The sequence below is a fragment of the Geotrypetes seraphini genome, chromosome 10 (genome assembly GCF_902459505.1).
Source record: "Geotrypetes seraphini chromosome 10, aGeoSer1.1, whole genome shotgun sequence".
NCBI lineage: Eukaryota > Metazoa > Chordata > Amphibia > Gymnophiona > Dermophiidae > Geotrypetes > Geotrypetes seraphini.
The window spans coordinates 40,071,167-40,088,611 of NC_047093.1; the positions used below are offsets into that span (position 1 = coordinate 40,071,167).

At 42.4% G+C, this 17,445-nt stretch overlaps 1 protein-coding gene across 1 annotated transcript in view; it reads left to right on the top strand.

The window, feature by feature from the left end:
• Nucleotides 1-17,445, top strand: part of LOC117368077 (cytochrome P450 2H2-like) — a 47,822-nt gene that overhangs the window by 17,320 nt on the left and 13,057 nt on the right. Inside the window, exons 3-5 of the mRNA XM_033961365.1 lie at nucleotides 5,048-5,197; nucleotides 11,808-11,968; nucleotides 12,522-12,698. Of these exons, the coding sequence (XP_033817256.1) occupies nucleotides 5,048-5,197; nucleotides 11,808-11,968; nucleotides 12,522-12,698 (488 nt within the window). The remainder of the gene's footprint in view (nucleotides 1-5,047; nucleotides 5,198-11,807; nucleotides 11,969-12,521; nucleotides 12,699-17,445) is intronic.

The window sequence follows — 17,445 nt, forward strand, 5'->3', positions numbered from 1 at the left end:
TTCTATAAACAGCGCCTGACGTTAGGCACCTAAATCAGCAAGACGCCACCAATTTAGGTGCCTTGCTGAACTTTTTAATTGGCTTAATTGGCGCTAATAATTGGAAGTGTCATTAAAAGTCAGTTTAAAAAAAACTTAAAAATTAATTAGCCATGGTCTTCATAGTACTAGGTTTTAATAAAGTACCAGAAGGTACCATTTACCATAAAGGAGATGCTGGTTAAATGAAGCTGATGGGAGAGAACCTCACAAGAAATGTGAATAACTTCTTCAATGAGATAATCTGAGACAGTCCAAGGTTAAGGGAGCAAAACCAGTGCTGGACTTTAAGGAGGGGAATTCATCAAGCAGCATTAAGGCCTTCATGTGGATATTAGGGAACTAATGCGCGTTAGGGCTTTAACGCTGCTTGACAGACCCAAAAGTTACTGAGAGTAAGGATGGAAGATAACAAGAGACAGGGCAGGCTTGAATTTATGGGGAGAATTTGTGGTGAAAGTAGTTCTGTCGCACCTTCAGTATTTCTCTGTTTTTAAGGAAATGTTAAATCTCTTAGTTGTGGGGACGCTAGAGGGCGCAGTGAGTAATGGCAGCTTGATCACTGAGCTCTGGCAATCATAGCCAAAAATCGATATTTTCTTAGTGATCCAATTTATAAATTCTGTCTCAAATATAATTGGAGAGAATCTTATAATGTCTACCACAAAGATCAACAAACGCCACAAACTGGAACCACCTTCACCGAACAAAAAATCGGATGATAAAGACGAGGCTGATACCATCCAAACTGTCCTTATGGAGATTCGCACCATGTGCGACATGGTCAACGAGACTAAGGACGAAATACTGGAAATGAGATCCGATCTTGCAGCACTAAGAGCTGATTTCTCCCAACTGAAACTGAGAATGGATGCATTAGAAGCTCAGCATACGGGCACGCAAGCTTCGGTAGCCACGCTGAAGCACCAGATTAAAAGGGTGACACAGCTCGAAAAAGAGCTTGAGGATTCAAATTTGAGATCCAGACGGAACAACCTACAATTCCTCGGGATACCGGAAGGTAAAGAAGGGTCCGATACACTTAAATACATGGAAGACCTAATACCTAAACTTTTAAATATACAATTTACACGTGAGTTTGAGTTGGACAGGGCCTATCGTGTTCCCTTATACAGGCCTGCTAACACGCATTATCCTAGGCCCATCATTGTTCGTTTTCTGCGATATTCTCAACTCACAGAAGTTATGCAAAAAGCTAAATCTAAAGCTACGCTCAAACTGGATTCTAACAACATTCTGATCATACCCGACCTAAGTAAAAACACAGCACATCAGTGTAAGCAACTTCTTGCCTTTCGTCCAAAGCTCAGGGAACTTAAAGCACAGTTCGGGATGATGTACCCGGCTATCATGAGAGTCACATATAACAACTCGACCAAAAACTTCACCAATCCACAACAACTAGCTGATTTCTTGGAAGAACACCGACCCATTAGCATTGATCGGGTGTAAAAGCTCGCAAATTATCATCAGATACCGTTTGTTGTCTTTATTACCTGCACAACATTACTAGATCTTAAACCACGTGGCAGATTCATCAATGCTACAGCAATCCATGAACTGAGCAAAATGGGAGCCTCCTGATGTACTTTTATTATCAATACATATTATAGGAGCAGTTCTTTGTTCTAAGATGCAGTTACGTTTTTACTCCAAGTTAAATCTTTCCTGAGTCTTGTTGTCCTACTAAGCAATCTAGCTGCCGCATCATGCCTACAACGTGCTCTCTCTCTGCAGACTACAAACTGGATTTATTACTTTCTCTCTGCAAACCGGATTACTACTATGGATGATTAGTTAAACTGAGATCCAACAAGAATGCTTATTTTCTACTATACTTATACTTATATGTCTCAGCCTCTCTTCTTTTATGATGTAATGTCTATATAAATATCCAAGTTAATAGAATGCTCTCTTATATTAGTACTAATAAGAGTATCTTCATCAATTTATATATATTAACTCTATTTTTATGCTGATACGAATCTTATATTACTACTATGTCCCAATCGATACTGTTAATGTTTTGTAATTGATCGAATTTAGTCTGATAAGCTATGAGTGATTTTAGATGAGAAGTAAGTGTACATATACATGATTACATTTATTTAGCTCTCCCGCTCCTCATCAGTTACAGAGGTTTTAATCTATCTACTTTTTTAAAATTTTATATCACTTCAGTTTATGTATGGACAATTGATTCAATACGAATACTGAAATTAATTTTTATATCATACCTGGATGTCATGTTCTTTTGCAATCAAACAGTGTCACACATGTATCATCATGCCCAATCACTGTGACTACTCTCATATTCAAGATCCTTAATGCTCAGATGTTAAAAATAATATCATTGGGGAGCTGCACTTGATTACCTGACTGGGACGCAGGAGGAGATCCTGAACACTGCCCCGTGTTCCCGCAGCAGTGGCTGGGCCCGGAGGAGGAATCGGGCAGGCACTGAGGAAGACGGACCCTTGACGTCATCGGGTCCGTCTTTTCTGTTTGTGAATTTCTTTAAATTGGAAACCGCTGCTGCGGTTCTTTGGGAACTGCACTTGATTACTTGACTGGGACGCAGGAGGAGATCCTGAACGCTGCCCCGTGTTCCCGCAGCAGCGGCTGGGCCCGGAGGAGGAATCGGGCAGGCACTGAGGAAGACGGACCCTCGACGTCATCGGGTCCGTCTTTCCTGCTTGTGAATTTCTTTAAATTGGAAACCGCTGCCGCGGTTCTTTGGGAGCTACACTTGATTACCTGACTGGGATACAGGAGGAGATCCTGAACGCTGACCCATGTTCCCGCAGTAGCGGCTGGGCCCAGAGGAATCAGGCAAGGCACTGAGGAAGACGGACCCTTGACGTCATCGGGTCCGTCTTTCCTGCTTGTGAATTTCTTTAAATTGGAAACTGCTGCTGCGGTTGCGGCCACAGTGCGTGGTCGAAGGGGCATGCCCTAAGGGGCAGGTCTCGCTCCTTGGGAACCCCTTGGAGTAACGAGGAGCCGGGGAGTGGGAGCTTTGTAAAAGGAGCCCTTAGTGTTTCAGATCAATCTGGTATAGTGGGAAGCTCAAGATGGTTATAACACCCAAAGTAAACTATACATTGAGCATGCTCCTCTTCTTTATACCCCAAGCTGTCTACAAAAAAATTGACTCTACTTTAACTCAGTATCTATGGAATAAAGGGACTCCAGGGATTGCTTTGAAAAAATTAAAGGCTTCAAAGATGGACGGAGGCATTAAATTCCCAGACTTCTTTGACTATCACTGCGCTTTCCTATTGTGTCACGGTGCCCACTGGATTCTCGGTGAAGATGCATTCTGTGCAAATAGTATATGCTACAATTTTGAAGAGGAGTGATATGGAAAGTACTCACTTATCTACCTACTCTTTGTGACACCCTCTAAATCAAATAAAACTGATGATCATATACTTGTATCATTGACAAAACCTTTTAAAGAAATAGAATCCTCATTGAAAATACCATGGCCATCTACTCTATATACTCCATTGTGGTGTAATTATTGCATCAAGATCCAAAATAATATGGTCAATTGGACGAACTGGCAGCGTACTGGCATTTGGCGAGTGAATCATTTGAGAGATGGTAAAGGATGGATTCCGTATAGTACACTTGCTGAACAATACAATTTACCACCCAGTTGTCACTACCAATGGCTTCAACTCAAACACTCAATATAAGCCTTACTCAAAATTAAGAACTTAATGGATAATGCCCCAGATATCCTCACTACTTGCTCTTCTATAACTTTCAATAAAAAAGAAGCATCGCAATGGTATAAACTCATTAGACTAAAGAAGGCTCAGAAATTAATAGATCTGGAACATAGCTGGAATCAGGAACTGAAATTGGATATCCCAGAAGAAACATGGCGGATAATATGGTCCAGACCTTCTAAATTGTGTCGCTCAGTGGCCTTTCATCAGACAGCATTCTTCTTGTTACATAAAGCCTATTGAACCCCCCCAACGATTATCTAAATTAAATCCCAGTTCCAATAATACTTGCTGGTCTTGTGGCAGAACGGGTGGTTCTTTAAGACACATGCTCTTTGACTGCCTCTTACTTCATAATTACTGGAGCAGAATATGGTCAGACATAAAATCTATTTTCTAACTAAATTATGATATCTCATATCATACTCTTATAGTGGGAGACCTTGAACAGCTTAACATAAACAAGGTGGAAATTGAGCTCTTATATTTACTCATACTGATTGCTATCAAGATGGTGCTATCAAACTGGAAGAATTTGGCAGCAGCAGACTATAGTACTTGGTGGAACTCGGTATGCCTAAAAGCCAAATATGAACGCATAGCTGCTGAAAGAACACAATCTCTGCATAGATTTGAGAAACTCTGGGCTCCACTATTAAATTACACTTTCTCTCCTTATTGCTTGGCTGATTAAATCTGACATCTGAACCTCTACATAATACCTATTAGACACTTTATCATGACTGTCGATACTGCTTGTTCGATCACCTATGCATGTGTGTTAACTCCTTTGACATTCAGGTTATTCTACTTATATCAATATCTAACTCATGGTTCTTGCTTAGTTGAACAATCTTATGTTTGTTTCTGATATTACCATGTTGCTATATAAGCAAGGTTTCGCTTTTTCATTTTATTATTACATAGCTTAATATAGTCCTTATCTTATATGTTTTGATTCATTTTACCTTCTCTTATTAGTCTTTACATCTTATTTTATGTATCATTGGATGCCTTATCTCTCAGATGTAACTAATGTAAATTACAACCGTTTCATTTATCAGCTGTTATTACTGTTATACTCAATGTGTGCATCTTGTGTATACATTTTTATTTTTTCTATATGATTTGGAAATTCAATAAACATTTCATGAACTTAAAAAAAAACAAACCTCAGTTGTACATCCTTTAGACCTCATGTTTTCCAGTGGACTACAATGGAAACTCTTTCCTTTTGTATCCTTTAGGTCTTGTGTTTTCCAATGGAGTACCCTGGAAAGATCATCGTAAATTTACAATGACCACACTACGTGATTTTGGAATGGGGAAGAAGAGCATTGAAGAGCGTATTGCGGAGGAAGCAAAGTTTCTGGTTGACTTCTTGCAAGAGAAACAAGGCATGTGCTGTTGCAGTGTAAGGTGTATCAGAAAGCATCTTTTGTGTAACATAATGTATTTAAGAGTTCAAAATGTCAGTACATCATAATGCTGCAGACTGGGGTGGCCCCTCAATATTTTGCCCAATAATGCATGAGTAACTAAAGAGCTTGAAGAAGAAGCTGGAGGTTGGTTTGTATGGCCTCTCCAACCAACAGATGATCCACTGACCATATTTATTTGCATAATACAGTATTTGTCACGAGATTGGTTATGGGGATGAAATCTTTATTGTAAATTCTGATAGCATAGTATTTTGTTTAGCTTAATTGGCAAAACAGCTATAATTCTAATATTCATAATTGTGTTTATTCCATTCATAGTCTCGTTGTTTTATTTAATAATGAGGGACCACTAATTTGCTTAAGGTTTTTTGTTTTCATTCTGAAGCATATCATTTTAATAATGACATTTGTTTTAAGCTGCAACTGATTTTACTTTTCTCGAATAGATTTATTTATTTATTTAAAAATTTATATACCGCATAAAAACTATGCAGTTTACAGAATTACATGCATACATATTAAAAATACTAAAACATGTTTCGACAGAACAAACGCAATAAAACATTAACAGTGGCGTTATTAAAACCTTTTTTCAAATTCTTCCAACAAGATAGAAAGACAAATCCCATAAAAACATTTACAGGACGGTAAGGCTTCAGCAGCAAATACCACTAGCACATGAAGGCATTAACAAATAATTGTGTTTTCAACATTTTCTTAAAATTCAGTCTCCCATCACAAAATCGCAGAATACCAGGCAGCAAATTCCAAAGCTTGGCCCAGCATTTTTGCCCCAATCTTAACATGAGAGACTAATATCTAACCCTCCAAATTCAACGTCATGCTATTTTCAGATCTTTCTGGGTCGATAGATTTAAAAAAAAAAAAAAAAAAAACTCCTTTAGTGCCCTTGGGGATATGTGGTATAAGATTTGCTGTATGATTGAGAGAATCTTAAACTCTCTGCTGCATAGGTAACCAACGCAGTTGTTTCAACACTGGGGTTATATGAGTCATTCTTGAAACCCCCAGTAATCAATCTTGCTGCAGAGTTAACTAACATCTGCAGTGCGCCCACATCTTCACTTTAGTAACTCCCAAATAAAGAGAATTGCAATAATCCACTCTATTTAGTATTACTGCTTGCACCACATTACGGAAATCATAAGCTGGTAGCATAGGTTTTAATCTATATAACAATTGCAATTGCATATATCCTATCCGAATCGTTTTCAATATTTGTTTTTCCATAGACAAACAACTATCCACACATACTCCCAATACCGTCATCTCTTTTTTAACTAACGTTTCTCACCCATCACATTGATATTTTCTAATTCAAAGTTATCCCTTTGACTTTTTACCACCATCACCTCTGTTTTATTAACATTTAGGGCTCATTTTACAAAGGTGCGCTAGCGTTCTTAGCACACGCACCAGATTAGCGCGTCCTATTCCACATGCTAGCTGAAAAACTACCGCCTGCTCAAGAGGAGGCGGAAGCAGCTAGCGCAGGCGGCATTTTAGCGCGCGCTATTCTGCGCGCTAAGGCCCTAGTGCGCCTTTGTAAAAGGAGCCCTTAATTTCAGATCATGATCATCCATCCACCCTACAATCATTTCCATATATCGTTGCAAAAATTGCTCAGCAGTGGGTGCATCGCTCACGGGAAAAAAGAATATAATATCATCGGCGTATGTTCGATATTGCACTCCCATCTCCTATGTTTTGTCCTATGTATTTGATTTATGGTTATTATTCTTTTTTTATTATTATTATTATTTGGTTGGGGTTTTTTTGTTTATATCTTTATTCATTTTAAAACTTTCAATAAGTGTGATACAGTATACAATCATTTTACAATTAACATCACTTATTTATTTGTTATACTTACATAACAAAAACACAAGTATATCCAATTCAAACATAGCATATAAATGCTCATCAAATAAAGTCAAAGGCAATAGTTTATCAGTGATCAAGTCCATATTAAATGGTCGAGAGGTAAAGTAAGTTCAAGGGTCGCCTTCAACTCCATTGGAGATTACACTCCTGGACGTTTGGGGAATGCTCCAAAGAATGGATGGGACAATACAGAAGTCGGCCCAGGAAATGACAGATCTGGTAAGGAAGATGGACTCTTTCTAAGACTGTTGAAAATTTGAAAACTGATAATGAAGCTAAATTTAAAGTAGTAAATGAGGACATAACAACATTGAAATCAGCAGTAGATGGTCTAATTAAAGACAAACTGATGGTGCATAGGAAAATTGAACAATTAGAAAATTTTAATAGGAGGCTCAATTTGCGTTTCTTAAATGTTCCAAAGACATTGGAAACATCAGCTGTTGAATTGATCAGGAAGTACTTAGTACAAAATTTAAACTTTGCTCCTGAGGCCATTCCCCCATTGAATAAGATTTATTATTTGCCACCGTCTAAGAAAAAGCCAGGGAACGAAGTTCAAACTACTATGGAATTGGAAAATTTATCCACAATATTGGAGACAACTATTTCAATAGTTGAAGAGAGAGCGACACTACTTGTCTCTTTTATTTTTCAACAAGACTTAAATTCAGTACTGAAGATTTACTTCCTTAAAACACAAATTCCTTTCTTGGGACAACGAATATGGATTTTCCCAGATGTCAATAAAGAAACTCAAGAAAGAAGAAAATTACTCTTCGTAATTTTGCAAGAAGCTAAAGAAATTGGGGCTGTGTTTCAGCTGAAGTATCCATGTAAATGCCTCATTGAATATTTAGGGACAAAATATATTTTTCTTGTCCCTGACCATTTGAGAGCTTTCCTGGACTTAAAGAAAATCACCAGGGGGTAATTAAGGGATGCAATTGATAATTATAAGGGGCCGTTGTAAAGCTGTTAAGCCTTTACTTCTTATTTCAAATATAGAGGTGTAAGGAGAAAAAAAGAAAAGAAAAGGACTTTATGGTTATTTTTTTTTCTTTTTATCTTTAATAATATCTATACTGTGATCTTATTTGTTTCTTTTCATTTTGCTTACACAAGTTGTATTGCTTGTAAATTATTTCAATAATAATAAATAAATAAATAATAATAATAATAAAAAAGGTAAAGTAACAAAGTTTAACATCTTGGCAGGATAAAAGATGTGGCACATTCTTTAAATCATCAATCCATTCTCCAGCTAAACAAATAATAATTTAAGAAAATATCTGCAAAGGTTTATTTCTAAGAAAATCTTCTAACTGGACTGGATCCAGAAACACATATTTGTCACTTGCAAATGAAATAAGTCATTTACAAGGGAATGTTAAGAAGAAGGTCGCGCCCACCGCTAAGGCTTTAGGCCTAAGCTATAGAAACTGCTTCCTCTTTATCTGAGATTGCTTAGAAACATCAGGAAATATTAACACTCGTTGACCACAAAACAGAGCTTGATTCTTAGTAAAATACAACTTCAAAATAACCTGTTTCTCTAATTCTATTTTGAAAGCTACCAAGAGTGTAGCACGTTTTGTAATTGTGTCCTTAGAGGACTCTAGAACAGTGGTTCCCAACCCTGTCCTGGAGGAACACCAGGCCAATCGGGTTTTCAGGCTAGCCGTAATGAATATGCATGAAGCAAATTTGCATGCCTATCACTTCCATCATATGCAAATCTCTCTCATGCATATTCATTAGGGCTAGCCTGAAAACCCGATTGACAGGGTTGGGAATCACTGCTCTAGAAAATGAGACAGATCCAAACTATCTGGTGATACTAATTTGTCTATTTCTCCCTCATCTACCACCTCCTAGAAACCCTTGGAATGTAAAAGAGGTTATCAGGCTCAAAGGTTTCCACATTAGAGTACTGCAAAATCTCCCTCAAATACATTCTTAATAGCTCCAATGGAGATAGGTAATGAGTGATGGGAAAGTTTAAAACACGAAGATTTTTAGCTCTCATATAATTCTCCATTTTTTCCATCTTGGCATGAACTGTTATACTATCTTTAATGTTAGCAGAAGCAGTACTCTGTAAATTATTCACTGATTTATCTAATTTGTCTAGTTTATTTCCCAGCTTTGTTATTTGAGTTTCATGCTCCTTTATTTTAACTACTATATCAGAGAAGAACTGGCACAATTTCAAAACTGTATTTTGCAATGAAGACTCAATTCTATTAACAGTTAATCATATATCATTTAAAGCAGGGGTGTCAAAAGTCCCTCCTCGAGGGCCGCAATCCAGTCAGGTTTTCAGGATTTTCCCAATGAATATTCATGAGATCTATTAGCATACAATGAAAGCAGTGCATGCAAATAGATCTCATGCATATTCATTGGGGAAATCCTTAAAACCCGACTGGATTGCGGCCTTCGAGGAAGGACTCTGACACCCCTGATTTAAAGTGACTACCGGTACACTCTCTTTAGGGAGAACATTCAGGCTTGGCTCCACGACCATTTGTACAGGAGTCAAACCTTTTGTTCCCACCATACCAGATTGATCTGAAACACTAAGGGCTCTTTTTACAAAGCTGCGCTAGGGTCTTAACGCGCGGAATAGTATGCACTAGCCGCTACTGCCTCCTTTTGAGCAGGCGGTAGATTTTTGGCTAGCGTGCGCTAATCCGGTGCGTGCGTTAAAACCGCTAGCGTGGCTTTGTAAAAGGAGCCCTAAGTCCAGTTATGTCAGACAGTTGTAAGGAAGAGGTTACATCCTCAATCTTGGAGGGTGTCTTAATGGCTGGGGAGGTGGTAATGGTGGGGAGGTGGTTCCCCAGAGGAGAGGGAGGCAGACTGTATACCTAAAGTTACCTACTCTTCCATCCATGGCAATGAGGAAGCCATAAGATATCGATCCATTGGGCCCACGCCTGAGGCTAATAGGTGGATTTTTGCCTTTCTTTTGCCCATGGTGGAAGGAATTGATAACAGACCACTCTCAACTCCTCATGGGCTTCGACGGGGCTCAAAAGGGGCATGTCCTGCCCCTTTGGCCATGCCCCTTTGGCCATGCAACCACGGGCCACGTACCGCAGCTTCCCTTGGCTCTTATAAAGCCTCAAAGGACCCCTCCGTCGCACTGGACGCAGGAACTACTACAGGGGCTGCCTGCCTCTGATGGAGTGAAGAGTGCTGCTGGCGGCACTGGCAACTCGCTCTTCGCAGCTTCGCTTGGTTCTTATAGAGCCTCAAAGGACCCCTCCGTCGCGCTGGACGCCAGGACTGCTGCGGGGGCTAACTGCCTCCGATGGAGTGAAGAGTGCTGCTGGCGGCACTGGCGGCTCGCTCTTCGCAGCTTCGCTTGGTTCTTATAGAGCCTCAAAGGACCCCTCCGTCGCGCTGGACGCTGGGACTGCTGCAGGGGCTGCCTGCTTCTGAGGGAGTGAAGAGTGCTGCTGGCAGCACTGGCGGCTCTCTCCTCTCAGCTTCCCTTGGTTCTTATAGAGTCTCAAAGGACCCCTCCGTCGTGCTGGATGCCGGGACTGCTGTGGGGGCTGCCTGCCTCCGATGGAGTGAAGAGTGCTGCTGGCGGCACTGGTGGCCCATTATTCTATTAATGTAATTTTCTGGTTATAATCTAAGTTGAATCCTTTGTTGAAACCTCTAACATGGCTTAGTGAAAGAGGGCCTAAATTAAACTACAGTTTTCCCATTTGTGTTTTAGTTTCCTTCAGTTTAAATTCAATAAAATAAAGAAAACACAAACCCGGAACATCCCTGCTCCCGCCCTCCCCCCCAAAAAAAGTGGGGGGGAGGGAAAAATGTGAATTGCACACTACTGTATGGTAAGACAGATCTGATAAATGCACATAGAGAAGTGTCTCTCAAAGTGTGTACCAAGGCACAGTGATGTGTCTCAAAGAAATTTCAGGTGTGCCACAAGAGATTCCAGAATTATACTTTATTTTTAAAAATTCCCTTCATAACTAACAGCAAGTAATTTTAGTTTTATTTTTTTATGTAGTAGTTATCCTAACTTGAGCAACAAAGCAATCAAGGCTTTTTACCATTCGGATCTACTCATCTTTGCAAACTTGGATTTTTAACTTCCTGCCCCCCCCCAACCATCTTTATTTCTTTTTTTTTTCTGCCCCATCTGTTTTTCTTTCTGTCTGTGTTTCTTTTTTTCTGTCTCTCTCCCTGCCCCCTTTCTTTCTGTCTGTCTTTTTTTTCTGTCTCTCTCCCTGCCCTCCTGTCTGTCTTTCTTTCGCTTTCTGTCTCTCTCCCTGTCCCCTGCCTGTCTGTATGTCTGTCTTTCTTTTTTTTCTTTCTCTCTCCCTGCCCCTCAAGCCACCGCCGCCTAGTTAAGCCATTGCTGCCGATTTAAGCCTGCTTCCCCGACGTTGAATCGTGTGCTCAGATGCTTCCCTTGTACTGCACATGCGGAGGCACGGAGGCGCTCAAAGTGTGCATGCACTAAGGGTTTTATTATTATAGATAGATGGAGGTACAGCAAGTACAAAATAAGCATAAACACAACTCTCCCGCCACCACTCATTGTAGGGGGAGACTTTGAATCCCACAGATGTCTTTAGACGCATCTTATAGAATTTTCCCACAAAGACTCTTTTCTTCTTCTCCGTGCTAGGAAAACCTACTAATCCTTCAAGCATGATCACTGCTGCTGTCTCCAATGTGATTTGTTCCATTGTCTTTGGGGAACGGTTTGACAAAGAAGACCCCACCTTCCAGACCCTCCTCCGGATGATTAAGGAAAACATTTCTTTCCTGGGAAGTCGTGGATTTCAGGTTTGTATATAAAAATACCCAGATGCAAAAATTCTGGAGTGGAGGAATAGCTTAGTGGTCAGAGCAGCAGACTGGATCCAGTGGCATAGTAAGGGTTGGAGGCACTCGGGGCAGGGGCAGTGGCAGTGGTGCCCCCCGCCCCCATGCTCCCTTCTCTCTGTACATCCCCCCTGCTCCTTCCCACCCCATTCCACAATTGTGCTCTCCCTCCCCCCCATACCTCTAAATCTTCACCAGCATGAGTGGCTTCGGCAGCATGCTCCTCGTGCCAGTGTTGGATTTCCCTCTGATGTCACTTCCTAGCCCCGTGACCCGGAAGTGATTCAGAGGAGAACCAGGCTGGCACGAGCAACAGGCAGAAGTTGCTCACGCTAGTGAAGATAATACAGAGGTATGGGGTGGGGGTAGGGATGGCGTGAGCACGGAGTGGCGGGGTTGAGAGGTACCAGTGCTCCCAATGACTCGGCATCTGGGGCTGTCCGCACCCCCTTTCCTACGCCACTGGTCAACACACTATCAGATTAAGAGGCCTAGCTGCTTCTTTCCTCTACAGCTCTACAATGCTTACTCGTACATTCTGAAGTGGCTACCTGGGACGCACAACAAAATCTTCGAGAATGCCAGGGTCTTAAAAACATTTCTGAAAGGCTTGATAAAGGGTCATATTGCCAACCGAGACCCCAACTGTCCCAGGGATTATGTGGACTCCTACCTGAACAAGATAGATGAGGTATGTACAAATGAGATTTTCATCATATGCATGTTCTTTATTTCTAGTCTCCTTTGGATCTTCATTTTTGCTTTACTATTTTTAATTTTTTTGGTATTGTATTTGTAACCCCTGACCTCTTATGGTATCCTATGGCTGGTTATGTACACAATAGGCAGGCCAGGAGGACACTATCAGGTAAAAACAGGGTAAATAAGACAAATAGAAATTCCCCCTTTACCATTTATATTCAGGGTTCTGGAACACTGATCCCTAGAGCTAGGGTTACCAGGTGTCCAGATTTACCTAAACATGTCCTCTTTTTAGAGGACTGTCCAGGCGTCTGAACGGCATTAAACATCTGGCACTTTAGGTTTTGAAAAGCTTCCAGATGGGGACTGCATCGGGAGGGATTTTGCGTATGTGCGAATGTAACGTTGCATGTATGCGCGCATGTGTATGATGTCATTGAATCACATCTGTGCAGATGCCCTCCTGACACAGCTCTGAGCATGAGAAGAGGTTAGGGGCGGGGCTGGGGCTGAATGGGTCATGATCAGGGCAGATCTGGGGGCAGGGCCATTGGTCCAGATTTTACGACTGTAAAATCTGGTAACCGTACCCAGAGCTATATGCATAGAGGGAGTCAGTTGCTTAGAAAAATTTTCTGCCAAGTCTCACAAAATTATTAACTAGAGATAGGGTGATCAGATATCTGGGAAAACCCAAATATGTCCTCTTACCCTGCATCAGTAACCGCACACTCTGAGTGCTGCAGCTCTCATCTAATCTAGCATCAATCCTTAAAATTGAGTTTTACAAAACAAAACCTTTAAAAATTTTGTAAAACACCTCACTCACAGTAATAAACAACAAAGAGACAGAGTTCCTAGCTTTTGACATATTAGTGATTAGAAAAACACTTTCAGATCTTGTGAACAATTCAATCCCAAGCAATGTTCCATCTGGCTTCTCTCTGTGGGAGCCTCTTAACTCTGTCTCCTCCCCTCACTCACACAGGTTCAGTATCAATCACATAACATTGACGTTCACTGAAAACATGATGATAGTTAAAGTGTTCTGCTAATGGTTCTGTTAATTTCATTTATTTGATATTGGACCTATGTTCCAACATTCTTGTTTTAAAGCATCTTGTGGACATGCCAACATATAGCTTATGGCAAGGACATGCCACCACATACACAACATATTCAGATCTACAGTTGGAAATATTTTTTAGTTTATATGTTTTGTTGTCAATTGTGTTATTAACTTCCTTAATTTGTAGGTTTTATATTACTGCATGACATGCACTTCAAATGTCCTGTCAGTAAAAGGGATTTTGGAGAACTCATAGAGTTGAATTTAACTTCTGCAGGACTCAAAAATTCTTTTAAATTCCTTCCTCTCGTAAAAGCAATTCTCAAACTGTGTCACCATAGCGACCCGCATAGTCCAGCCCTGCAAAAACAAAACCAGGCCAACACTGTGTCAAACAAGCCCGACTCCTTTTATCTCAAAATCAAAATATCCCAATTCACCGTGTCAATAGATCTGAATGGAGAATGCCTACTCAATGTTCCACGTGTCCTAGGGTTCAGGATGATGCTCTGAACCAGTTGCTCCATTTGTCCAGCTCATCATAGCTTATTATCCTATCTGGGTCACAGTGAGCTGTTTATCATTAGGTAACTTTCTCCTGAGGATACAGTGTCAGCCTGACCAGATGAAAATGTCCAGAATGCAAATGTAACCCGATTCTTCCTGAACATATGAGCTCATTTAGGTCCAATTTAAATACTGTTGCTGGGAATAACAACCAAAGATGAGTTTTTGCAGAGGATCAGCTAGGCTTGCATCATAGCTGGCCTTGCATCATACCTAATGTGACCATTTATTTTTTTCATCAAAACGGGACATCTATTAATATTCAGTCCCGACCCCTGCTCTGGCATCCCTCTCTCTCCACTCCCTTCCTCCTGTTCTTCCTTCTCAATTTATTTTCTGCCTCTGTCTAAATTCTTTTTTACTATTCAGTCCTCAATTTCCCTCTTTCACCGTGTCTACCTATAGCTTGCCATCTCTTTCCCTCACCCCCTCCTGTAACTAATTCTATCCTTTTCCCTCAATCCTGCATGTGCCCTTTTTTCTTTCTCCTCCACACTTCCTTCCAGGGTCTGCTCCCCCTGTCCCTCACACTTCCATTCAGCGGCTGTCCCTCCTCTCCCCCACACTTCCATTCAGTGTCTGTTTCCCTCTCTCTACCCCTTCCATCAACCGTTCACCCTCTGTCTCACCCCTTCCATTCACTGCCCTCTCTACTCTTTCCATCCAGTGTCTTCCCTCTCTCTCTCTCTCCCATATGGCATCTTCCCTTTTTCTATGCTCCTTCCAGAACTATCTATCCTGTGCCCCTTCTCTCCTTTGTATATGATTGATTTCAGCTCTGTCACCTCTCCATTTTTCTCTCTCTGTCACCACCCCTTCCCCTAAGCTCTGGCATCTCTCTCTTCTCCTTTCTTTCCTTCCCACCCCACGGTCTGGCATCATCCCTTCCCTGATTCCCTGGCATCTCTCTCCTTTCCTTTTCTTCCATCTCTCCCTCCCCCTCCATGCTCTGACATTTTCTCTTTCCTTTCCCCCTTCCTTTTCCCTTGGTCTGGCATACCTTCCTCCTTCCCTCCATGCCATGGCATCTCTTCTTCCCTCCAAGCCCTGGTATCTCCTTTCATTCCCTCCCTCATCTTCCTTCTCCCTCCAGTTGGGTACAGCAACACTCTCCCCCTCTGCTCCCTTTCCTCCTTCTGTCACCCAAGGCCTGGTGTCCTGAACTTCATTGGGCAGCAGCAGCATTCACAATTCACTACTGTTGCCGCTTCAGGCCTTCCTCTCTGTCGGGTCCTGTCTACATGAAAACAGGAAGTAGGCAGGACCCGGCAGAGAGGAAGGCTTGAAGTCGGCAACAGCAGCGAATTGTAAACGCTGTTGCTGCTCAAGGAAGGTAATGACGCCAGGCCTTGAAGCACCTGAGGCAGACCGCTTCTCCCCCTTCCCTGCCAAACCCCCGCTGACCTTCCTATCTCTCCCTCCCATGTGAACCCTGCCAACCCTCCCAGTGAGATGACCTAGCAGCAAACCTCCTTCCAGCAGCGTTGGCAGCCGCAGCACGCTAAACAGGCTGCTTCGCGGCTTTCTCTTGCCGGTGAAGCGTCACTGATAATGTTATCACTGGCAGAAGAAAGCCACGAAGCAGCCTGTTTAGCGTGCTGCGGTTGCCAACGCTGCTGGAAGGAGGTTTGCTGCTAGGTCATCTCGCTGGGAGGGTCAGCAGGGTTTGCATGGGAGGGAGAGATAAGAGAGTTAGCGGGGCCCGAGCGATGATGATGATGCTGCTGCCGATTTCAGGCTGCGATCTCCTGTCCCATTGTCCCACTCACAGCTTTGGGACGCTCTCTCTGAAAACGGGACATTTTGGCATCCCGAAGCTGTGAGTGGGGACAACGGGACAGGGGATCTGAAAAAGGGATGGTCTCGTTCAAAACGGGACGTATGGTCACCTTGACTTGCCAGCAATTTCAGGAACAGAAACTTTTCCCTGTCTTTCATTTTATGTCAATATGACATCCCTGTATCCTCCTGTTATCCCCCAAAAGTTCACATACAACTTTATTCCTAACTCCCAGTTCTTGTGTGAACTGAACATGTGTGAGGAGTCCCAGATTTGACAGCTGGGAGGCATGCTGCTGACTCCCCGTTTCCTACAGTAGCAAGAGGAAGAGGGGAGCAGAAGTGAATTTCTTTGGTTGGTTGTGAGGCTTTGACATCCCTGCCAGTCATTTGGAGGGGGCCTGAGCCCCAAATTCCTTGGCAATGCCACTGTGCATATCGCACTCACTGACATGTACCCTTTCTTTGAAGAATATGTAAATGTAAGCATGTTTCTAGGCATGTACAAAATTGGCACAGGCATCACATTTGTGCCCCCGGAAATGCCTGTTCACACAGTGGCGTAGCAAGGGTAAGTGGCACCCAGGGCAGTGACCCCCCTCCCTGCCCTCTCCACCGCCCCCACTCCTTCCCGACCCCCCTGCCGCCCACGCATGCTCCTTCCCCCATACTTTTTTAATTTTCCAGGCGAGAGCAACAGCACAAACTTGCTGCCCAAGCCGTGTTGGCTAGCCCTATGATGTCACTTCCTGGAAGTGACATGAGAGAGAGGCAACACCGATGCAGGCAGCAAGATCAAAATGTTGCTCGTGCCGGAAAAATGAAAGAGATACGAGGGAAGGGAAGGGGGTGCAGGCATGCATGCATGCAGCAGGGGTGGTTGGGAAGGAGGTGGCAGAGAGGAAGACAGGTGCCTGTACACTGTACAAAGATCATGCCTGGGGTGGACCACACACCGCCCCCCCTTACTACACTAGTGTATGCAAACATGGCACAAAAGTGTGCACTGTCTTTTCTTATACCTACATTTGTGGGGGTTCCAATCCAGGAACCCCTGCAAATTTTGAAAAACAGTGAATGCGGTTTTTCGCCTGTCAAAAGGCAGGGGAACCAGGAGAGGGCAGCTGGAAAGGCAAGAGAGGGAAGTTGGAGCGCTGGCGGGTGAAGAAAATCGCTCATGACCTGCTCATACTGCCTCTTCCTGTAGTAAAGTCGGGCTACACCAATCAGGAGCTACTTTGACATGCAGCTTCTGATTGGTGTAGCCCGACTTTACTACAGGAAGAGGCAGTTGGAGCAGACCTTGAATGAGCGAGTCTGT